Raw genomic sequence first — 25502 nt, forward strand, 5'->3', positions numbered from 1 at the left:
TTCTTTTAGCTGAGGTCATTTTATTCAGGATGACAATTCAAACAACCAAATGCACGACAAATGCATAGCAGTAGGTAGTACACAAAGAAATGATAAATTAGTCAGTTCACAGCTGTACAGGTGACTAATGCAACTCTACCTTGAAGGCACCGAACAGGAACAACACTTTTCATGCACAGGCAGGCCACAACAAAACGTGAATGTAGGAAGCACTTGAAATGTGACACTTTTCATACATATTTACTTGAAATCTTTGTTCAGCTTCTTGCCTCACGTGGTCTCTAAACATATAAACATACATAGACCCAAAACCGAGTGTATGAACAAATCGTGACAAAATCACTATGGCAAATGCAGAAGGGCAAGAAATAAGATCTACAATAGTTTGCTTCCTTCTTTTTCTGCTTCAAGCTGGCTTTGCTTGTAAATGACACACAATGGCTTTAAAAAATAAGCATGTGTGCCATATAGACAAAACCTCTAGGCTGTTGCAGAATTTTCATCAAGTCAACCTCACATTAGGACGAGAGCAAAGCTACAGCAATGAGAGCCATTTCTGGCTCGTGCTCCTAGTTACATAGCATAACTTACAAGTGGAGGCTGGATCTAGCGTGAGAAAGTCAATCTACACCTTTACGATGCCTGCTATCTAAAAATGCACTACACAAAATGTTGTACAGTGTGAATTAGATGATAAAAATTATGCATTGTGCGTGGCTCAAACCAGCGGACTGCTGTTAGCAGTCTTCTGACAGAAAAAGAACTGCCATTTATGGCTGGCTAATAATCTAAGAAACATGGATTGAGAAACTTTTAAGTCACTGGTAACAAGCTGTAACCTTCAAATTCAGAACGGTACATTGTGCGTACCCAAAGATCTAAATGTACACAGGAGCATACAAAATATAAAAGCACTCTTTGAAAACATCTTTATTAATGAAACACTTTCTTCAGAATTGTGAAGAGTATGTGTGAAAACCAAGCCGTACACATTCCTAACCTAACCATCTAGAATAGTTTTTAAGAGATGCATTTCCATGCTGTGTGAATGTTTGCGCAAGCTATCATTGAAGTTACCAGCGCAAACAAGTGTCTATAATCATGAACATGAGGTGAGGCATGTATAAGCACTGCTCAACAGAACAGAAGTGCAAGGAAAATTTCACTACTTATAGTCCCATTCCTATTCAAAACTTTGTTGTTTCCAATGATTGAAAATTTCATCACCCAATCACACATGATGAAGTGAATGACAGAAAAATTATCCCATCCCACTACTCAGGACAGTGTCTTACAATGAAGTATGTTTCCAAATATGCATGACACCCTAGATATTTCCAGCATTTAAAAACACCTAAGAAATGACAAGATGTCACTGGCAGCTGAGATTGCCTGTGACCTTTATGTAGCTGTCCCGCAAATGCTTAAAGGGACACTAAAGTGAAAAATGATTTGTTCTGCATCAGTAAATTACCTTTCTACAACACCAAAAACACCACTCTTACAACGATAAGACGTTCGGTAAGCCAGAAAAAGCACAAGAACGAAATACGGGTGGCGACGCCTACTTAAGTTCCCGCACCTGGTGGCTGTGACGTCATGGATTTTTATGGCATCTTCTAGGGCCTACTAATTATATATAGCGGTACAGATTGACTACATTGTGTTCTAAAGGAACAAAATATTAAACATGGCAAGTTTCGGGAACCTTTACTCAGCCAATGCGGCCCGAATGCGAAAACATACTTTGGAAACCCTGACATCACGCTGACGTACCGACGCTGGAGTTTCAGCGCGAAATTTAAATACTGATACTTGGACCTTCATTTTCTCATCCAATAATCAAACTATTTTTTTAAATAACTGCCTGCAGGGTTCTGAAACAATGCTTCATTAGTCTAAACTGATTGATTATTTCACTTTAGTGTCCCTTTAATACTAGTCCACACACCTTAGAGAGTTACCGAAACCTTACCTAGGAGGAAATGTGGTGCTACTGCCTATGTGGTTTCTCTCAGCGGGACTTCAACCAGCATAGAAATGATGGTAAGCTCAAGTATCAGCTTGGGTGATGGCTCAGAGTGCTATGCAACTAGAGTTCAGTACACATCCTTTCTGGCAATAAAAAAGAAATGCAGCAATACACTATAATAAAATAATATACGTGTTGCACATGGTGGAGTGATGATGGAAATTTTTTCCTCATTAACTTGTCATAAAAATTTGAGTGCTTGCTCAACAATGTTCTCTACTGGTGAAAATGTCACCACACCTGAATTCTTGCCACGTACCTCAAGAACATGCACAATACTGTGCAATGTGGCAAAAATGCACAAAGCCCACAAAACTGGAGAATTGAATCCTCATAGCAGATGCAAGACAACAAATGCCATATTAAAGAATGACTGTAAGGTCAGCCAGTTTTTCTCTAGCAAGTTTGCATGAATTGACTCCTCACACAGTCAAAAAGAGGTTGCACACAGTGATTAACGCACACTAACAAAAAAGCACAAGTTTAAGGCCGGGACTAAGTTAAGCAAAAGCCTGTGTATGCCACTTCAGCAACATTCCGTTGAGGTGCAGCCTACAGGGTAACGACTTCTTCCAGAATATTTAGCACAGAATGCTCACAGTAAGCAAGGTCGTGTAAAGAAGCGCAAAAGGGCCCGGCAATGTCGGCAGCTTTAGTATTTGAAAGCAAACAAATTTTTTTAAATTTCGGTTCCACCTCAACAAGCCATAACCAAGAAATGCAACACTCCAAACCACTAAAGTGCATTTATTACATATCACTAGTAAAGCCATGCTTCAAATATATACATCTGAAGTGTAAAACGAAATTTGATGTCAGCACTTCACAGGCGGACAGAACTAGTAATCTCAAATCCACCTAAACACACCTAATAAACATAACAATCTAAACACTAAAACACCTTCATTCGAAAGCACTTCATTCATAAATGCAAACTTGAAGTTTATGCGCTTTAACATTACGCACATTAAGTATGAAACAAAGTGCATGTCACAAGATGTTTCCTGAAAAGTAGGGGTGTGTGAATGGCAGTTTTTGAGAACGAATTGAATACGAATCGAATAGTACCGGAAGCAAATTGAATTGACTAGTCTAAGAAGTGAATTGAACATAAAATGTTTTTATAATACTTTTTGAGTGCTGTACAGCCTTCTCACCATTACTATCAAACATTTTTACACATCCTGCTTTTCATACTTGAACATTTCTGTAATTACAGTGAAGATTATAAAGCATGCCTTATTAAACGTGCAAACGGAGCATCAGGAACAACTCGGCAGTTTGTTCACTATAGTTATGTCTACTGTGAATGGAAGGAAAGTTAGTTATTGAATTTTTGCTTCTAGTTCATGTTTGACGTGTAAAATTGACGACATGAAATATTTGAGAACCATCAGAAAAATATTTGGATTTGCAAATAAGTATTATTCAATTTGAGGACCGAATTATATAGGACAATACCATTCGATCTGCGATTTCGAAAGTTACGAATATTTGCACACCCCTACTGAAAAGGCATCACTGCTGTGGAGCTTTGGCACATATTATAAAACCTGCTTCCTTCGTTATTTTTTTTGTTTTGTCTTGGATTCTCTGACATCCAAACACAGCTCAACATGCAAGCACAACAACTAACTCCAATATGAGGTCAACAGTGACGAGAAATGTCACAGACACACACAAAAATAACTTACAGTAGCTTTGCAACACAATTCAATAACATTGTGTAATGCCATTTGCAGATCACTAAGTGTTCTAAGCATTTGCGATGCATTGGTACCAAGCAAATGCTCGAAAAGCACATGACTGGGCATGTTCAGTATCTTATCTATGTACAAAGGACACGTAATTATAAAGGAATTGAGCAGCACACACTGAAACGCAGTTCCTTCTGCAACGGGGCAACATTGTGACACAGTTCTTTTTTTCCCACATCTTCGGAGTTTGCATTCAGAATTGCAGCAGGACATGGAATATCAAACAATAAGTAGTACAATCCCACTTCACTTTGGTGCCACGGTTGACTGGAAAAAGAAAAGAAGAAAGAGCATAAAGATATTGCAACGACTCTTACCAGTTTTGTTTCAGAAAGCGTAATCGTGACTAAACACACACATCAGATCTAACGCAATATGCATTTAAGTTAGCAAGATATACACAAGAAAGGTGGGTGGACGAACCTTCTGTGAATATCCCATGCTAACGGTTCGGTTATCAGGTAGTGCTATAGCGCTAAAAATATGAAAGCTGAGAACAAGGAGCACACAGGACATGACGTTAATTCTGTGTGCTTTTTGTTCTTATCATACATATTTTTTTTTACGGTTATTTAAGGGGGGACGCGGCAGTTGAAGTGGCCAAATTGTCAAAATTTTCAATTTTCCTATGTATTTATTTTTCGCGATCCACGGACCTTTATTTACCTTGCGGTGAAATAATATAACAAAATACGTGGTAGAAATCGAGAAAACAGCCATTCCTTAGAGTGCTGTCGTCAGAAATTGCAAAAAAGAAAAGCGGGCTTCGGAAGCCGCTGTCGCACCGCAGATCGCACGGCTATCTATTGATGCAGGGTCACTATCTTGGTATCATTGTAAAGAGGAGAGATCGGAGTTCAAGATAGCTGCAGCGACGTGTTTCTCCACTGAAAAATAAACCAGCAAACGCGAGCGAAAAAAAAAGGCAAAAGCGGCATTGCAATTGGGAGCAGTAGTCACATGGTGCATAAAGTGTGCCCCTATTGGCTGTTGTAGATTTGAATTGCTGAGAAACCTCTCTCGCGCACATTTGCGCAGCAGTGAGCTGCGCGTTCCGATCAATATGATTGATGATCGTGTCAGCTCAAAGTACGTGTTCTGTGATGAGCCCCAAAGAAAGCAAGTTCCGAATGGCCCACGCGTACGGAAGACCATGAAAGGCGTGGAACAGAGAGAGAGAACTACTTGTAGAAGCGGATGCCACCGACCTTGTCAATGAGGCACTACTGGCGCACATAGGTGACCAAGAAAGCGTGACGGCGTATGGTGCCGTCGGCGCGACCGTGGGCTGTGGCGACGGCGCATCCGCATGTGGTCGTGACGGCAATGTGACATCGGCGAGAGCGGAAGTTATTGAGTCAAATATTCAGCTGTACATTCCAGCTCCAACTCTCACTAATTAAGAGGTTGTGCAACGAGAGAAGACAAGAGCGGACATTTTGACTGCACTGTCATCAACTTCTGCACGATGCATGGATGCACAATGCATAAAAAAGGCAACTAAGGTGCACGAAACTGCTGCAAGGAAGCAAAAAAATACATCAAAATGTAAAGAAGATATGTCCTCACCAGCAAAAGACTACATCCCAGGCAGGTTTTAGGTGCCAAAGTAAAGATTTAAATGTTTAAAACAAATGAAACTTTGAGCTCCATTTTCTCAGCTTTGATTTTTTGTGCAGTCGCTTTCAGTCATCCCAGTGCCATTTCATAACGAATCAACACAAAATCATTTGGTCTTCTGCACTTAGAGCCTGAAACATTCGTGAGTGCAATAAAGCTGTCCATTTTTATCTGTACTTCATAAAAAAATTTATAATTGGTTTTTTGCAGAAGTCGTTAGTAAGACAATATGCATAGGAAAGTTCAAAAAATATTTATGCTGATTACGGCATTTAAGACATAAACCAATATATTTAGTGCACAGAATGGGCCTTTGTGAACATGCTGATGTGAAAATCTTGGTGAATTTATGTGTAAATAATGAATTAATTTGGGGATGACCATTAGAGGCTGTCAGTGTTGCAATTCAAAAACTATATTAGACAGCACGAAATTGATTTCAGTTATATCAGTATAACAAATCACACCTGCATGCCAAATTTCATCAATCTATACCCAATTCCCATAAATAAATTTTAAAACAGTTTTCATTGCCATGTCCTCCTTTAAATACGTCTCAATTCTGAAATACAAGCTAGCCCAACTTTCTTCTCGAACAGGTACTATGCCACAGCAACATTACATGTCTCTAGCATTTTAAGACCAAAGATTTCTTCGACTGAAAAGCAAGACTGCAGAAACTGATCTGCAAGGAACTACCACATTCAAATGATGAATCTGCTGTTCATCGTGAAGCTGAAAATTACCAAGTCGAGCACAGAGAGAAACGAAATCTGACATTGCCGCAGAATCTGGGCTGCCATGAAGAAGGAAGCTATCCAAAACTATTTGATAAGTGCAACAAAACCATTGCCTTTTTCTATAAAGTTTGCAATGAGTTGTCAGCACTTCCAGAAGCCATTGACGGGTCAACAACTTTTCGTCCGCTGATGGAGGTACCGCAACCAGTGGAGGGCTTGAGAATGAGGACTTCATCTCCAACATTGTGAACCAGGACACAAATGAAAGGAACAGCGAGGACAACTTGGATCCAGCACCTACCTGCTCCAACATGACGCATGTGCTCACCAGCGCTTAGTTTCACCTCCTAAATGTCTTACTCCGTGGACATGGGTCACTAAGTGCTGTTAACAAATGGTACGCAGTTTTATGTTGTCCAATTCTTTATGTTTACATTGAATTATTTAATTGGTAGGTGTTTTTTAGTTTTATATAACTAGGTTTGACTGTACTTAGTTATTTAAAACTATTTTGGTCATCGTTTCAAAAGCAGAAAAGTTTGTCAGAACAGCCAGGGAAGTTCTGTGTGGGGATATACAGGTTGTCCCACATAACTTGAGCCAAAGTTTTAAAAATGAAAGGCACTCCGGACGCGAGTTGAACCGAATGCATAATGTTCGCACTGGCTGTTACTCAGGCTATTTTTTATTTTTTCCTTAACTAATGGATCAGTAATGTTTAATTAATCAACTTTTTAAGTATTGGCTGCAGACCCCAAGTGTGATACGCAAAGTTGCAGAGCACCTTGAGAAACCTCTCAATAAATTGTTTCCAACATGATATATCTTACGTGGTCCTTTTTTCTGCATTCCAAAGAAAGCCCACGAAATATGAAAAAATACCACGTGAAGGGGCGCTTATACACTGTTACTGTGCTGCTGTGCTGTACTGCTCTCAAGCATGCGATGGATGAACAAGGTCGGCAACGCTTGGCCAGCAGCACACATTTTCACCGTCATGCGATAAGAGCCGCATGCCTAGATACCTACTACTAACGCCCTGTTGTGGGCCAGTCTCGCTGCAGCCAACCTTATTCATCCATCGCACACTTGAGAGCAGCACAATAACAGCATACAAGCGCCCCGTCACGTGGTATTTTTTCATATTTCGCTGGCTTTCTTTGGAATGCAGAAAAAAGGACCACGTGAGATATATTGTGTTGGAAAGAATTTATTGAGAGGTTTCTCAAGGTGCTCTGCAACATTGCGTATCACACTTGGGGTCTGCAGCCAATACTTAAAAAATTGATTAATTAAACATCACTGATCTGTTAGTTAAAGGGAAAATAAAAAATAGCCTGAGTAACTCTAGAGTAGAGTGGCAAGTTGGGCTAGTTGGTCGAAGTTCATATCGTAATGCTGGGCCCGTCCTGTCTTTTTCTACTTCTGTTGTCCGTGTGTCTTAGCGCAGTAACCCCAGTACTACAGAATGGGTAACTCTACGCCAGTGTCAACATTATGCATTCAGTTCAACTCGTGTCCAGAGTGCCTTTCATTTTTAAAACTTTGGCTCAAGTTATGTGGGACAACCTGTATAATGCACACAAACAAAAAATACTGTTAAGGCTACAAGCGCTAGGTATTAACTGGCTAACGTGAGTAATGGAAGCTAGAGGCATGTTAAAGGATCTAAGTAGATACTACACTGTGGGAGTAGGCATTCAATATTTTCAAATTGATCGACCAGACAGTGTTTGAAACTCACTGTCAACTGTAGACCACATTAGCCGTTTTGGAATTTAAGCATTTCAGTTGAGTTAATATAAGTTCGATTACAAGTACAATAGACAGCTTTAGGAAGCAAAACATACTGCCACTGACAGTACTCACGGCCAAGACAAGCCAAAAGTGAACTAATTTACAGTCACCAACTCATCTTTTGGACCTGCTCTATTACTTGAGCATCTATGGCAACGAAACATTCTTTAATAAACCATTGTATAACAATGACCAACATTTCATACTCAAAGGATGAATAGATTTCCATCCTTTGAAGATAAAGTTTATAGGGTTTATCCTTTTCTGAATGATGACACTGGTAGCATAATAAATTTTTCTAAACTTTTTTAAGACATGATGAAATAAAATTGGGTGTGTATAGTTTAGAATGTACACTGTTTTTTTAATTGAGCTTGCATTAGAATCGGGTCAATGAAAATTTAAAGCAAATGCAAGTGTAAAGAGTTGTACATTTTCAAGAGTGCTCAATTTCGTTAAATTAACAAAGCATCACTTTCGTTTACGACACTCGAGCACCTTACCACAACGCTCCCATGCAGTACTTGATGTAACAGTGAGCAGCCCTGGCAATGGTAACTTCTGTCTGCGTTCTATGGCAAAATAAACTGCTTGCTACAACATTCTCATGCTGCATTACTGGCTTAAACACAAAATATACTAATAAAAAACATGAGCCAGCACATCCACCTGCATGCAGCACACCTTCTGTCACACCCGCCTTTTTGTCATGCACCACGTCACATCGTCCTACATATCGCCGGCCTCGCGTGCACCCTTTCCCTTTCACTCATCCGATACATGAACCGACTGCGCTGATGTCGGATGGGTGGAAGGGAGATGGGAGAGAGGCGTGCAAGGTGTGCAGCACAAAGCGCAGGAAAACTGCGGCGGTTCTTCAAGGATTTCGCATTCTTTCTTTTTGCGGAGTGCACATGCCCAGTAGCCAAATTTAATTGTTACAGTTGAACCCACTCATAACAATATTCAAGTGCTAAGAAATTTCAATTCTTATAACCGCGTCACATGAAAAGAAATTCAAATGGGGGATGGCGTAGCTGTTCCGAGAAAACTATAATGGCGGGGAGGCCCCTGTTCTCCTCCCCACCACTTTTCTCCATCCGGCTTCTGATTGCTCTGTTTCTTGCGTGCTCTGATCGCGTGTTGTTAAGAAGCTGCAGCCATCGTCGTTCAAGAATGGCACTGCTATAACAACTGCAAAGTGGATCACGGGCAGCAAGTTACATGTGAGCTCATCGCATTGGTGGCCCTGAAAGGTGCTTTTTAAAAAATGCGGGAAGGTTGCTGTGGTGGAATCTCAGCTTGAGAAATCCAGAAAAAATACTGGGATGTGATCTCCAGAAGCATCTCACCTTGCACTTCACACTGGCTTGCACAAGAAAATTTCATGTCTGTCAGCCTTGCTTGCTTTATGCGAAGCTTGCCGATATCCTTCTCCAAGGCATACAGGTGCTCCACATAGTGAAGCGGAAGGTTCCTCAGAAAAACAAGTCTTGAGGGACTGAATGATCTACAGGACTTCCCGTGGGGACACTGCTAAGGCAGCCTGACCTACCATGCCAGCGCTGCCATCGTGGCCGTCACTGTCGGTATCCGATGTAAGTACGTTCACAACGATCGCCTCATCGGTTGGAAGCGCTTCGTATCCAAATCTATAGCAGTGCGCTTTCTTTTCCCCGGCAATGTCGTGCATTGCCGATGATCAGCAGATGGATCAGCCATCTTCTGTTTCGGCGGCAAGTCAAACAGGACTGAGAAACAATGTGGCCAGGCACAACTTCGACACAATGAACAAAGACAAGCACAAGCGACTTAGTCCACTATCAGAATTGTGCAGAACGAGGGCCATAGAATAAACAACCAACTGCGAGGGGCCCAGCAAGCAATCTGGGAGCAGCGCCGGCAGTATTATCAGTGCAGTTGACACAGCCCATTTGGGTTTCAGAGGGTGGCACAGCGCAGAGCTATGGGCGCAGCCCATTCGTGTTCGAAGGGGTGGAAGGGCGACAGGAGAGATGCGTGCGAGGCTGGCGTGCATCTCTCATGGAGATAAGCGCGCGGCAGCAGTTGGGGTGGCGGGCGATCGTGCAGTGGCTCGCATTTCACTTTCTTTTTCTTTTCAAGCAATTCGCATTCCATTACCTTTCGGCACGGACACTCAGCAACCTGACTTTAATGTTATAACCAATAATGCGGCATGGGGACACTGTAGTAAGCGGGTTATTTCCCCATGGAAAACATACAAAGTTGATGGTGCTGCAGCTTTTCATGTTATAACCGATATATTGTTAAAACCAGTATCGTTACATGTAGGTTCAACTGTATAACTGATGATATCGCATGGAAGTATTGTAGTAAGTGGTTTATTTTGCTATAGAACACACACAAAAGTTCATGCTGCATTGCCTGCTCATTGTTATAGCCGATCTATTGTTAAAACCAGTACTGTTACAAGTGAGTTTGACTGTATCATGTATGATATCGGCATGGCAGCAATGCCAGTATGATGAAGCTAAGCTCTTCTGTGGAAGAGCAACAGTCGAAGCTCAATATGACAAACTTGGATATAACTAGGTAAATCTAATGTTTCTCGCTAATATCAGCACATAACCAATATATGCTTGGACTCGGTATCTGTTACAACAAAGGTATTTTCATGTTGTACGTGATTTCAGTGCAACAAGGTTCGAATACATTTAAGTGGCCACATGCACTTTCAATAGTATGCTTCTTCTGCAGCTAACTTTTCAGCAAATATGAAAATCGCAATAAGAATGAAATGCACTCCCAGCTCTATGCATTGTGTTATACTTTAGGTTGTTTATCATACCTGACGCGAGACCCATGAGAGGTAGTCTGCTTTTGTGGCTGCCAAATACTCGTCAACCAAGCCCTGGACAACGTCGCGCGAGCCATCCAGCTCGTCCAGGCTGTCCTGGAACATGGGCTCCTTGCGGAACTGCTCCAGGAAGGCCTCTCGCTTGCGCAGCTTGTCGAACTGCTGCAAAGTGCGCTGGAACAGCTGGGCAAAAAAGAAGTTCACGGAGATAGAGGCTTAATTTCACGGCACGGTGATGGCAGGGTAGAACCCCCCCCCAAAATATGAAAGGAAGTCAAGCAATACAGCAGAAAAAAATCAAGGAAAGCAACTTCTCTCACAAGACAACAAGAAAATTTCATCAGAAAGAAGTTACGCTGCTGGGAGGGACTTGAAAGAAGTGAAGGAATGTGCTAAAATGATGCATGTTCAAGGAAAGAGGGAGCTCAACATGAAAATAAATCCAACGTTTGCCTACATTTCACCTTAAGACATGTAACAGTGGAGAAGAAGCCCTGCAAGAAGGAAGGCAAAATAAACTTCAGTAAAGAACGATGTTGAGCTTCACTTTACTCCGTTTCATACAGGCAATGCTACAAAGGCCAGAGAGACTTCTCTCGCTGCTTGCATTCATGATAAAAAAAGTATAGTCTGTCACATATGAAAGATATAGGTATGCGTCATGTCATTTGGTGTTACATTAGGTCGCATGCTTTTGTTAGGACATTAGGTCTCAGCCATTCCGCACCTATTTGCCACTAAATGACTGGAGCGACGTTTCAGTGACAGGCAGTCATGGTGCGCTGCTTATGATCCTTATCAAAACTTTGTGTGTTGGACACTGGAAGCACAAATAACACACGATGTGATATAACCTTCCGTCCACAAGTTGTAGTTGTAATGCATGAAGTAGTCATTTAGCAGAAGGTGTCGCAGGTCAAAAACGAATGCGCTGCGAAACTCACAGAGTGAAACTTCTACGATTGCACTACTTGCATAACCTCCATAGCGTTGCCTGCTAAGTAGGAAATGGAGTAGTACTATATATTTTGTACATAGCTCAAAATGTGTGCGGTGCGAAAGGTAAACACAAAGAACGAGTGATAAAATAGAGCACTCTTTATAGAAACATGTTTGTCCATTTGTTCTTTCTTCCTCCTCACCTTTCGTGCCACACATGCAGACGTTGACAGCTAAGTTAACTGAATAAGCAGGACTTGTCATCTTGATTTTATTTCAGACATTTGAGGAGGTGAAGGCTTTCCTGATCATGTGGGAGGATAAACGAAGTGAAAGGAGACCTAGGCCATGGTTTTGTAGCATTTCCTTTTTAGATGCCACGGCCTAGCCTCACAATAACGAAATCAGTAGGGAATGCAAAAAAATTCGCTCTCGCGAGAATTTTGACGCTGCGAAATGAGACAGCACAGGTAGGTAATGCGTCACAGAACGAAACTTTACTGTCAAAATTCCATTTAGCCTACTTTGGCAAGCTTGCTCGAGGATATAGAACCGCACTAACTGCTGCCTGTAATTTTGTAATTTTGAAATTTTGTTTTCCGGGTGATGGGGCCAGTCAAGCTGTGAAATGCAGCTTTTTTCCCATCACACCTAACCATGTCCATGTGCACTCTTATGTACCTGCCATGTGGTTTAATAAACTCAAGCTCAACTCAGTCTCACTGCCGACAGTACAAAGTGCGCCGCATGCATTCAACAGCAGTGGCCGCACTGCTGTGGCGCAGTGTTCTCAGTCAATTGCTTTCGTAGATGCGATCACTTTTGCAAGATTTCGCGTAACTCGGCACCAGATGCAGAGCAACCGTGCTCCACGCATGCAGCAGCATTTCTCCAGTGCACGCTGTCGCCCATAGGTGCCGACGCGTCCTGTGCCAAGCGCGAAAGTGATTGTATCTCGTATACCCGAAGGCAATCGATTGAGATTACGGCTGCGAAGGGCAAATCTATTCCGGCATTGAATCTGCATAGAATGCCTGTTGGGTGGCACCAAAACCAGCATTCTCGAAGCAAGGGATGCATATTCCCGGACGATCGCTCAATCACGGCCTGATGCATGGCACTCCATGCTGCGACCGCCATTTCAAGCGCCATAAACAATTCCACGTTGGTGGGACATGGATTTGCTTGTTTTTCTGCATTTTTCTCACCGAGGCGCACATTACGCACTGCACAAAGTGTGCGAAAACCGTCGTCACATGTTAGTGGCATCAGGAGTGCCGCTTCAAACGTGCAATCAACAAACAAGATGGCAGCCATGACGTGTTCCCAGCGCACTGATTGCTACCGGCACTTGGTTGTTCGATGCTACAGTTGAACCTCACAGTAACAAAATCTGTGAAAAAATTCGCTCTTGCAAGAACAAGTGTAATGTGGCAGCATTTTACACAATTTCTGTGCGAAGCAATCGCATTTGAGCACATTTTGGAGCCTGCTAGCCTTATGCAAGTAGGTGATATGCGAGGTTACGTTCCAGCAAATTTCATTCATGTGGGGTTGTAGTACATTGACATTTCATTGTCGAGAGGTACGAAATGCATAGCATTTTGTACCTCTCGACAACACGCATGCAAATCCTATGCGCGTTTGCCGGGGATACAAAAATATTTTGTTGTCGCAGTATTTTGTTATTGCGGGTTTTGACTGCATTTCTTTTGACACTTCATCAGTGGTTTAAGTCCAAGCTAAACCCTCCCCAACCATCCAGTATCAATAATACGAGTAAAACAGGATGTCAGGAGAAAAATTAACAGTAAGCATTTTCCCTTATCGCGCTCAATTGTGCTGCATGCATGCGTGTGTGTGCGCACCCTTCACCTGCCCATGCCATTTTTTAACACTAGTATTAGTGCATTCATGAATGTCTCCGCTGCTTATCTTAGTTTTGAGAACAATCTTGCAAAGCCTCTCACAGCAGTGGACTTTGCTGCAACACAACATTTTCTCACATAGCCGCAAACCTACGAGTGGAAGCTGCAACAACCAAGCTCATGATGAAAGTACAGTCAACGACTAAATTTTCGGACGCCCAAATTTTCGGACATGCCTGATATTTCGGACGTCTTTGTGGCACCGCCACGAGCCCCCATAGAATCAATGTATAAGGACATCTGAAGTTTCGGACGCTCAAACCCCCCGGCCGTTCAATTTTCAGGACTTTTTGACGTGACGGAAGGTCCTCTGGCTTCTCGCGCAGCGCCCTTGCGAAGGAAATCGACTTGCAGCCGAAGCATATCACCGCTTTGAACCACAACTAGCCGAATCTAGCCGTCACACACCGATTTGGTCTGGCCACGCTGGCTATGTCCATCGCCACAAATGGCCGCACTTCCACCTCCGGCGGAGTTTCCGGAGCGGCGCTATTTCGTTTGTTTGCGCAGGCCACGTTTTGGCTAGCGTGGTTGTGCTGTTGTGTCAAGTCTGCTCTGCGACGCTAGGCCTAGGTGCTTCGACGCTCGTCAGCGAACTCCACTGTTTGCAACTTGAGGATTTCGCTTGCCTTCGATGGCCCCCACTCCGTCTTCGTCATTCTCGCCGATGGCATCGAAGCGCGGAAAGCAGTACCGTACCCACGGAAATAACTTTTGAACAGTTTGTTGACACTGACAACGAGGTCAACTTCTGTGCAGCACTGACTGACGAGGGAATAGTCCGTCAGGTTGTGGGGTATTCAGAAGACTCCGATGTTGAAAATGAGGAGCCAATGCCTGCGCCGCCTACAAGCGCCGAGTTGACGCGAGCACTGTTAACTTTTTCATCGGTGTACAGTGCTGACATGATCCTTGCTCAGATCGAGGCGAATATGATCGCATGCAACCGGAACGCCGTCCAAACATTCAAGCAACAAGTTCTTTAAGCCACTGCAGCAATAACACTGGCTGCCTGACGATGCACATGTGCATAATAAACCGGCGGTCGGCTGCATACAGAGTTTTTGAACGCCTCTTTTTATAGCACCTTCATTGATGCTTTGGCAGGGTTTCGGAAGCCTGGTACTTCGCCCTTTACCTCTAGATCCGAGAAAAAAAGAGAAAAGGTGCGGTTTTTAGCATGCATTCATTTTTTCGGACTGCCTGAATTTTCGGACATTTTTACGTTCCCTAGAGGGTCCGAAAAATCGGTCGTTGACTGTACAAAGAAAATCAGCTGCATCATCCACTTTTATAAAGTAAGCTTGTTTTCTTTCAAATTACAATCTAATTTCGTACTTTACAGTGAATTCACTAAAACAATTACCTCACACGAATCAAATCACTGGTGCTTTGGCTGCAGCTTACTGTCTACAGTCGGCAACAATCTGAGAATGCAGGCGCAAATACACAGTTGTCCAAGTCGAAGTGTATTTGTACAGATGCATAAGCTCGGTTATGTGGCATAATGGCAAATGTCAACTTCTCTCAATATTGGCATCCCTTGCGAACTATGTTTTGGAGTCACAGGGCAGATACGGTGTCATGTTGTGCGTGATGGTCGTGCTAAATTCTTACACTTTCATTGAGAATTTATAGCTTAACACAATGAGTCTGTGCAACAAATGCGTGCAAACTAAAGAGACAGAATGAAATGAAAAGGAGGACGGTTGGCTAGGCTTTGCCAAGCTGACTACATTACACGAAATGGCGCAGTGAAAGAAGATGCAAGTGTTAGGAGAATGCATGGGGGAAATCACAAAAGGCGTGTGACATGCACAATCGAGCACTCAAGTCCGAAGCTTTCGAGTATTGCACAAGATGGGTTAAGTACCGAGGTGATTCCTGTGTGGTTGGCAAGCATGAGCCCGCTGACCCTGTGCTGCGTCTGGACGTACGGCGACTTCCGAGACAGTGCCACCTGGATGCTGGCGGGGCCCCAGGGGATGAACTGCACCAGCTTGCGCTCCCGGATCCTCTGCAAACTCTTGTGCACCTGCACCGAGATCCTTCCGTGCTCAGTAGATGCCAGCATAGCGTGCATACTAATACAGTTGTGTCAGGCAGTTTTGAAGCCCCATCCGGACTGAGCTAGATCCAGATTTAGTGCCTCTACACCCTTTGTCTATATGATTTTGTCGATTGTGACCCATGCATTGGAACCAAGCTTCTTGATCATGATCACCGGCTGATGTCTGCACTAAGGTTATAACTGAGTATTAGGCGAATTCGGGAAGTGCTTTGGACACTGTTTGCAACATCTAGTGTGCTCACCCAACTTGACCTGAATGATTGGGATGCGCAGCAGCGATCACTGTCTATTCCTAGAGAAAAATTTGATCCCAATCAGGCTTAGTTGCAATCGAGTGTGCCCTTGTGTGATACCGGTATAAAACATGCTCTAGTAATCGTGGCAAAACAAGGAAATCAAGTAACACAGAGACTTTTTCCCAGTCGGCAGACAAACCAGGAAAAGCCTCAATGCTTAGCAAACATTTTGACGAAGGAACTTGCCATCGTCAGGGCAGCAGGTGTTGCCGAAGTGTATGAAGACAAGACTCTTTGTCAAGACACTGGCTCTGGACTAAGGCTTCTCCAGTACACCTACTGGTAATCAACCTCAACAAAGTTTTGCAGCCCCACGAGGACAAGTAATCAGAATGGGACACGTGTGTAATCTCTTTCTGTGTCCCTGTTCAGGACATTGACACTTTCCGAGTGTGCAGCATCGACAAGCTTGAGACAAAAGTCAACAGTGATAGCTAATTGAATCAGCACGTGGGCTGGTGCTATCCGAGGAGCTCTCGTCCTGATCAAATACATTGTATACAAAGGCCCATTTCTTAATCCCAACTTTTCTTTCCCCAAGGTTGCATCTGCCAAACACACAGCAGCAGAGGTAGCTGTTCAAAGAACTGGCAGGTACATATGCTAGCACTCTGGGTTGAACATGCTGATGTCACCAGAACTGCCTGCTGCTTTGCACCATGTTTCCAAACAAACCATGACTAGCTGCACGAAATATGGAAAGCCTTGGCACCTGAATACAGTTTACTCTCGTTACAACGGACCCTGATAATCCACCCAAAAATGCATGTTTTATTAGAAGTCCATAATATCCGAAGCGCCTCACTTCTGAAAGTTTGGTAGCGATGTGTAACAAAGTTATTGCAAAGAGTGAGTGACGAACGTCCTCAGTAAAAAAAAAAAAAAAAAAAAAAAAAAAAAAAAAAAAAAAGAAAAGAAAAGAAGAAGAGTCGCAGTTTTACTTGACGGGCGAAGCATGGATCGCGATAGTAAATTAGTAGACAGCTACGCGGCATAAGGATAGTAGTTTTATCGGCTGTATAAAGATGTAAACATTCACTTACTAGCTAAATTAACAAGCACGGTGTCATGCGCACACAGGTAAACATAAACACATCTCTCTCGATGACCATGCAAAGTTGCAATGATGGCTTGTACGCGGATTTGTCTGATCTTTGTTTTTGGATATTCCTGTGGCTTTATTCACTACTCTTTATATGCCTTCAATGGCCTAAATTTTGAACCAATCATATTTTCTGAACACATAATGCAACAGGACTCTGCACATGCGTCAATGTCAGTGTGAATTGTTGCTTTCAAGATGTAACGTTTCGTTGAAAATTATTAATTTATGAACTTACAAAACCACCACAAATCCAGAAGCCCAAAGTCCGGGCAAATTCATATACACATAGCATATCCATCATTTTCATGCTGTCCACGCTCCAGTGGACACTAGTGCCAGAGTTCCCTATATGTAGTTGGATTTTGTAGGAAACTCTATGGCTTCGCCAGACACTGTACTAGTTTTTCCAATGCAACTGGCTACTCCTTTCTCTTGCATGGCGGACTCACCTGTGTCGGATCCACCTCGCCCTGGATGATGTTGAGGATGCTGATGTAGCAATGGCTGGCCGAGCGATCGTGCCCGATGGAAACCATCATGTTCTTCGGCTGCAGCAGCCGCCTCATGACGTCAAGCACAGTCGTCTTACGCACGCTGGGTGCCTGCAGGCAAGTCACAAGCCACAGTTTGTTTAGCATGAACCGCTAGGAAAAGCACACTGACCAAACGTCAGCGAACTGCAATTGCCAAATGTAAAGTTCCTAGGTTTGATTTATTAAATCGAATGAGCTACCGTACACGCTTGAGAAAAGGCCATGCTTGTGTAAGTCGAACGCCCAGCTTATCAGACATAAATTCTCAAAAAAGAAAAAGAAAAGGAAGTTGAGAAAAATTTGAAAGAGTGAAGCGCCCGCCCTGGTTAGAGGTAATTCAGCAGCTATACTTCCACGCAAAGCTGCAAGAACAAAGCTTCTGACGGTGTACTGTGCTGCTTTCAAGCTAAAGGTTGTAGCATATGCTGAAGCACAGCAAGCGCGCAGCTGCCTACAACTTCGGGATCGACAAAAAAAAAAAAAAAAAGATTTGTCTCTATATACATAAAAAGGAAGTCACACGAGCAAATCAATTCATTATAAAAACAACAGCGTTTGCTCTTTTGGTACAAAAAGATTGCGTGGATCACGCACGGCCAGAAAACTTGGCCAAAAACAGCTAGTTGTCATGCAAGAGCCGCATGTCATCAAAATTGTGAGAGAAAGTGTGGCCCCTGCGTGAGTATATCTGAACAGTTATTAGGAATTTGGAGCATTCGAGTATTCTGCACTCAACTACGTCTTCACACAACTACAGGCAGGCTCAAACGCTTACAGGATGCAGGATCTCAGAATAAGAAACAGGATCTTTCCTAAGCCATGGGCATACAGCCTGGATTTCAGATGTGGTATGTGTAATAGTGTGTGCAACCAGCATAGTGCTGTGCTGTTTTAATGGTTGTAAGTTAAAACTAGACTGACATTAGACTTTTATCACGGAGCCCGCAAGCCATAAACTTTCGACCCTACCAGTGTAGTGACACGAACAGAGGCTATAACCAGCCAAAATCCACGCATCCCCCAAGATAAAACAGTGCAATGTAGTGCACAATGGCTCACTGGCATGGGTGGGCTGCCGCCAAGTGCAAGGTTGAAGGTTAAACTCCCAGAAGCCACATTTATAAAGTGGGGGAATGCAAAACATGCCTTGCGTGCTGAGATTCTGGTGCCCATTAATGAAAGCAACATGGTCAGAATTACCCCAGATTTGCCAGTCATTACAAAATACTTCCCTGCATAAGAGCAGCATAGGGCTTGTTAAACCAGTAAACAATATGATCAAATTTTACCACTAACCAGCAGCGCCTCTGAAAAGGACAGTAAACAGAAAAACAAGTTGGTTCGTACATGTAAATTACACTCCCATAATACCAGAAGCAGCTCTCTTACTGTGAAGGGAGGCTTGAAAGATGAAAAAATGAAAGATGGGTGACAGCGGCACCTTGAATATTCCCGCGCCAGCTTGCTGAGACATCACAGATTTGGCGTCTGCTCATGCCTAGCTAATTTTTAATTGGTAAAGACGGACTACACCATGTCCTAAAGGAGCTAAAGACTGATCTTAACAAGTTTTGATCACTTTTAGTGCGCTATAACAGCCAAATATAAAAAAAAGGAAAAAGAAAGAAAAAGTACTTTGAAATCCGCCGACTGACGTATTGATGCTGGGGTTTCTGTGCTACATTAGAGAAATTGAAATCTGGCCATTAACTTTCTGTTCTAGTAAACAATCTCGCATTACAAAACGGATGAAACTAAAGAGTTTTGAAAGAATACATCATCAGCCCAAACTAATTACGTGTTCCTCCTTAGTGTCCCTTCAAAGAAGTAAACAAAGAAACAACCAAAACAGACAGACTGCGACGCCTACTTCATTCTCTCAACTTTGATTATGAACAGGAGTTATGAGACCCCAACTTCTTAAGAGGAAGCTTTAGCCTGTGCCCAACTCTGATGCGGCTTATTCAAGTACATGTAAAATGCAAAAATGCTTTTCTGAGATAACCCCTGGACAAATTTTAATGAATTTTGTTGCATTTAAGAGAGAAAGTTAAATTCTAGTGACTGTTAGAAGCAGAATTTCGATTTAGGGCCTGACTTTTTTAAAAAGATTTTCACAGAATTTGCAAACTTGAAAAAAAAAAATAGACGCACAATGTTTATAAATTAATAGCTCTATATCAAGAACAGATATTGTGGTTCCGTAAACTGCATCTATTAGATCATTCAAAGCCGACAAATTCTATATGTCATTTACATCTTACGTGAATTTGTTACGCTGTGTAAAACGGTTTTGCAAAAGCTGTATTTTTTGTCAGTTGCAAAAACTGAATTATTTTAGATTCATGTGTAACATATCAATTTTGTCTGCTTTAGGTGTACTATTAGATGCAATTCACAGAATTGTTATATCATTTTTCCTTGCTGAGTTACAGAGTTGTAAATTTGAGAGTTTCGTTTTCCAAAAATGTTCTATTTTTGCAAATTTTTTATAAAAGATTGGCAACCTAAATCATAAATTTGAAACGAACAGTCACTAGATTTTTAAGTTTTTCTTTTATATGCAACAAACCTCATCAAATTTGTTGCAGTGGTTGCCGAGAAAAACGAATTCTCCTTTTACATGTATTTAGGTAGGAGCACCCGAGCTAACGCTTCCTCTTAACATTGTTCCATGCAGGTAGGAAAGGCTCGGTTCAAACAGCGATAAACTAGCATGGCTAGGTCTGCTTTCAACAACCATCTACTGAAAAGAGCTGAATAGTACCTAACAAATGCAACTTTGGTCTAAATTCTGAGCCACTAAAAGGATCAGGTTGGTGCCAATTCCACATAAAAGAAAGTCTATAATGCTGACAAAATATTGCAACTTTCATCTTCCTATTTGTTACTTTGTCTCACCACTGCTAGACTTCGCTGGTTTTCAACAATCTGGGTTAATAATAATGGCAGCAAAGAGTAATGGCGGCATATTTTTTTCCTCTTTCAATATCAAATATGTTCACTTTTGGAAGCTTTTTGTGAAGCATCGACTTGTATTTCAAAAATAATGTACTTTACATGGAGGCTGCTTTATCGAGTTACACTATCTGAAACTAGGTATCTTTACATAGTCAAAAATTTTGCTGAGGTTGGCCTTTAAGCTGCACTGATAAATTACACCACTGGAAGTGTGAATACTATGCCAGTCTAGCTCAAACAAAGGGCTTGGTGACTGTCCACAGATGATAAGACCCAGCCCACTTGCCTCATGGTCAGTTGTGAGAGGTGTGTAGCCTGTCATCAGGAAGTGAAGCTTTGGTGTTGGGATCAGGGGCGCCACCAGACCGATGAGGTTGTTATTCATGTAGCTGGGATACCGAAGGGTTGTTGTGCTCACAGACATGATTGTTGACACCTGAACCAAGGAGTGACAGAAGAAAAAAAGAGAGGGTTCCTCTTTTACAACAGCAGCATGAGCACACATACAAAAATAACAACACTTTCAAGAAAGACAGCTTTTTCTTGGACCATGAAACTAGAAACATACAGAGGGGTCTGGTAAATTTTCAAGTGCTCTTTGATGCTGCCTAACTACAACAACTGCATTAGTCAATTTAGTATCTTACAACGCAGTCCTGCATTCTTTGCATTTCCAGAGTTACCTTCTCGACATTGTTCTGGCACAGGTATTGTGGTCTATTTGCATTCATTTCACACAGTAGGCAACAGACGCAAAATTTGTTGAACTTACCCAATGTTCAAACGAAAAGAGTTTATAAAATATGGGCTCCTTTAGGGAGGGTAAAACACAGTGACAGTAAAAGGAGAGTCAAATTAACTGCTGTCCAATTAAGAAGTCTGCTGCATTACCCGTTGAATGACAAGCAAGGAGACATTATGGCAATGAAGAGGTCACGTCATTCATTTCATGTTGAAAACAGCACTCACCAGTGTGTTGATGTGAGCAAAAGATGGGTTTTCAATATGCAGCCGGTCAACTGCAATCTGGTTGAGAGCGGCATTGTCGAGGACAACTACTGAGTCAGCATTCTGTGTAAGCCTATTTAGAGTGAGCATCGAGTTGTATGGCTGGACCACCACGTCGCTCATTTCATCCTGATTCGGGAACACTGAATATGTCTGGATCAACTTCTTCGGGAACCTGGAAGAGAGTAAGGTAATTATGTGATCACATTTTATGAACATTTGTCAAGCAAAGATGTCGGCACACATTAAATTTTAAATTTCTCCAACTGAACAAACCGCAGAGCCTTGAAAGTGTTGTCTTGTGCATTGAACAGAACTTGTATCAGAGGAAAGCGATCTTTCAATCTTTCTGCCAGTACCTTCAGGGAAAATCACATGAAATTACAAACTACCTACATACTCATATAAATGAAAAGTGATTGCTGATAACTTTTGCATGTTGACTTTTTTTTCTTTATTTTACTGACTTGCATAACAGCAATGACAGTAGCATTTTAGCACCATCACCTGCAAACCCCCCCTTTGTGTCTGCAAATTCTCCCTTTCAAAGTTTATTATTCCTGGTCCTAAACACATGCCTTTTCAGGGGATACATATGCACTTTATTAAAGCTGATTTACCTTTAGAAGCAGGAAACTTGGAGCAGCAGAGACTGACAAGCAAAAAATTAATTTTTAGAACACGGTGATATTTTTCAGAGACTTTGCTGCTGCTGTTTTCACCTCTTTCATGAATCGCCTGTATGAACTTGCTTGAAACAAGTACGCCTCTTGCATCCTTTCACCATCAGAAGACTTCCAAAGGAAGGGTCAGAGACTGATGCACTAGTTACGACGAAACTTATGTTCAGTAAAACTTGATGCAGTATCTGTAAAATCATGACAGAAGCCTCCCTCCCCCGTCCCCTGTAAACATTATGGAAAATTCAGGAGAGAATTGGCAAGTATGACATTTGTGCTTTTTTAACTCCTTATTTGTACATTTCAATTAAACTTAATTTCCCCTATGCTTTCTCTTTCTGTTAGCTTCAAATGGTTAATTGTAACTAATGAAAAATAAAGCTCCTTGTATCCCCCTTATTCTTCTTGCTATGGAAAGAGGGGAAATGTGGCATACAGGTTTCCGCTCTCCACTAGCTTTCTTATTCACACAATGTGAAAGCCCATCACATCTTAGCAACAATACAGTACGCATCTTTTCTTATATTTAAAAAAATTTGACAGTCACGAATATTAGAAAGACGATCACAGGGTTACCTGTCGTTGAGGTGTTCGAGAATGTATGAGCCCATTCCAGATCCTGTTCCGCCAGCAATTGAGTGGCATAGTACGAAGCCTTCCAGAGAGTCGCTGCCATCAGCCTCTCTTTCAATGATGTCAAAAACGTCCTCATGGAGACGTTCGCCCTAAGTTAAGGAAAAAGACGGCTTTTTTTTTAAATAGAAAAGTTCAATAAAAAGTGCAGCTGCTTCCACACTTCATTTAGTTGCGGCGAAAATTGCCTTTAAAGTGCATCCACTGGCCCAAAAAAATAATTGCAGTGAGGAAGCAAACACAATGGTATTTTTGGTAGCACACAGCAGTACTGCTAAAATGAGACACAGTCGAGCGATGTCCATGTGGTGTAAAAGCCATGTCATTGCCTTGAATTTCCCTATCCAGCTACCACTAGCATGAGATGCAAACTGTATTCTCAAGCTGTAGATGTTGGCCAGCTGATCACCTGACATGTTATTCCAGGTGCTGGGTGATCACTACGCTAAAACACATTTATAACAAACACACTAACAGCATGTGCACTTACAGACACATTCATGCACAATAATACTATTCACAGAGTTTCGTTAAGGCCTTTAAACCTTAGAAAAGCCAAAGAGCACTTTCATAGAGTGCAAAATGCAGGCAGTGCTTTTCCACAAACTGAGAATGTGCTGCAGCACCAAGCCAAGTGGCACTGCAAGTGTAGTGCAACCTTCAAAGATTATCACTCTTATATGTAGTGGCAGCGGTCGCATAGTACACTATGCGAGTCCTCAGGTGTGTCACACACAAAGCACATTGGTGAGCCTGCCCGTTGAATACCGCCGACAAAGCAACACAATAAACTATTCGCAATGAGGCTTTCACGTCGTCTTAGCAGCAACTAGCGGAGGTCGCGGTGACAAATGTTAACGCTCATCAACATGCTGCATCTGGCAGTATGTCGAAGGTCTGACTGGTCCTGGGACGCGATTTTGCAGCGATGCCCTTCCGCTTGATTCTATGCCGCTCTTATCATCTACCATTCACGGCTGGGTGATCCAATCGGTCTGACCACTGTCGAAGCTCGAAAAGGAATAGCATCGCAAAAGGCATCGCTACGAAATTGCGGCCCAGGTCTTTTTATGATCGAGCAGACGACTGTAGCGCGACAGAATCAAGACTAATGTGCCCCACTGCGGTTGTACCAACCTGCGAGTAGCCGACAGCCCAGTTGTTTCCGGCGCCTCCTCCAGACTGCGAGAGATAGACGTTCTCCTGGTTGTACAGCTTGGCATACGGTGAATTCATTATCGTGTTGATTACTCGTGGTTCAAGGTCTAGAAGCACCGCACGAGGAATGTAATGCTGATCGTCGGCCTGCACGGATCATTTTTTTTTTAGAGAAAGAAACAGGTAAGTCGTGTGTAAAAGAGACGCAACGTGTCAACGTGTGACAGCTCACACGTCGGAAACGATCGATGATGTTCCGTGAACAAGAAGTTCGTACCTGGTAAAAAAAGACGTCTTTTCTGTCTATGCCGTCAGTTGCGAAGTTTTCTAGTACTCCCTCTGAACGAGAGAAAACTTTGTTAGACTCTGGTAAGGTCGCAAAAACAGGGGAAAATCAGTACCTGGGTTGATGCCGTGCTCGGCACACAGCTTCTTCCAAAATTCGAAGCCAACTGAAATAAAGAAGTATGTTTGAATTAAGTCAGTTATATTACGTTAATGAGGTGATATGCACACATATTTTCGAATAGTGGGGATATGGCAGAAACCTAAAGAATAGATCTACATTAAGGCAGGAATTCACTTTATTCTGAGGGACTGTTTGGAGCAGACGCCATTCCCGCCACAAACGGTCAACAAGCTTAGCACTCCATGCAGCGGACGCCGAATTAAACGCTACCGTCTTACTTTGATTGCCACATTGGCCGAGCTGTAGCATAATCATCTCCCGCGGCATTGTGTACCAGGCTGCGGTCGCCGAAGCACAGCGAAATCGACGAAAGAATTCAACACAACGGACGCACAACACACAGGTACCAGCAACGACTACGCCGCTCTTGTACTTGATGGGTTCGCTGCATGCTGCACTGACGTCAAGGGGCACTGATCGGCGCTGACATCAATTTAGTGTTGCTCGTTTTACTATTCTTCAAGGCCTTCAAAGCATACTGTTTGAAGTAAGTATTTTTTATGATAAAATTATAAAGCTATATTGGTGGCGTTATGAAGTATTTAGGCGACTATGATGTAAGCATATTAATGTCGCGTTAACATTTGCTCATGGACGCATCGAAACCAAAACTGATGTTTCCACCCGCGCGTCCCGCGCGTTTCCTTTCTTTTTTTTTTGTTTTTGCTGTACAACGCTAAATCTTGTGCATTTTCACCTTTTATTACGTACTTTTTTATTTTTAGATGATTCAAATTATTAAAAGTATCTTTTAAAATAACATTTTAGTGCCTTTTTTAAATTTTTTTCAGGCATTCTTCCTGCCTCCATGCATGTAGGCGCTGCTGTCACTCACTATAGTGACTGCTGTCACTCACTATAGCAGCATAGTAGCAAGAGCTTGGTGGCGCAAGCCACCGCCCCGTTCCAAAGGGGACGCTCATAACATCCATCCAT

The 25502-nt window shown here is 42.5% G+C and overlaps 1 protein-coding gene across 1 annotated transcript; it reads right to left on the reverse strand.

Moving 5' to 3' along the window:
- On the reverse strand, positions 1–25481 carry LOC126540409 (tubulin gamma-1 chain-like). The gene is made up of 11 exons (XM_050187224.3): positions 24785–25481; positions 24499–24549; positions 24375–24436; positions 24077–24244; positions 22883–23031; positions 21588–21801; positions 20905–21054; positions 17574–17726; positions 15526–15687; positions 10777–10968; positions 1–4056 (listed from the first exon to the last, which is right to left on the reverse strand). The coding sequence occupies exons 1-11, from the start codon at positions 24831–24833 to the stop codon at positions 4036–4038; spliced, it is 1371 nt and encodes a 456-aa protein (XP_050043181.1). The 5' UTR covers positions 24834–25481; the 3' UTR covers positions 1–4035.
- Between the last annotated feature and the right edge of the window lie 21 nt (positions 25482–25502).

The sequence above is a fragment of the Dermacentor andersoni genome, chromosome 2 (genome assembly GCF_023375885.2).
Source record: "Dermacentor andersoni chromosome 2, qqDerAnde1_hic_scaffold, whole genome shotgun sequence".
Classification (NCBI taxonomy): domain Eukaryota; kingdom Metazoa; phylum Arthropoda; class Arachnida; order Ixodida; family Ixodidae; genus Dermacentor; species Dermacentor andersoni.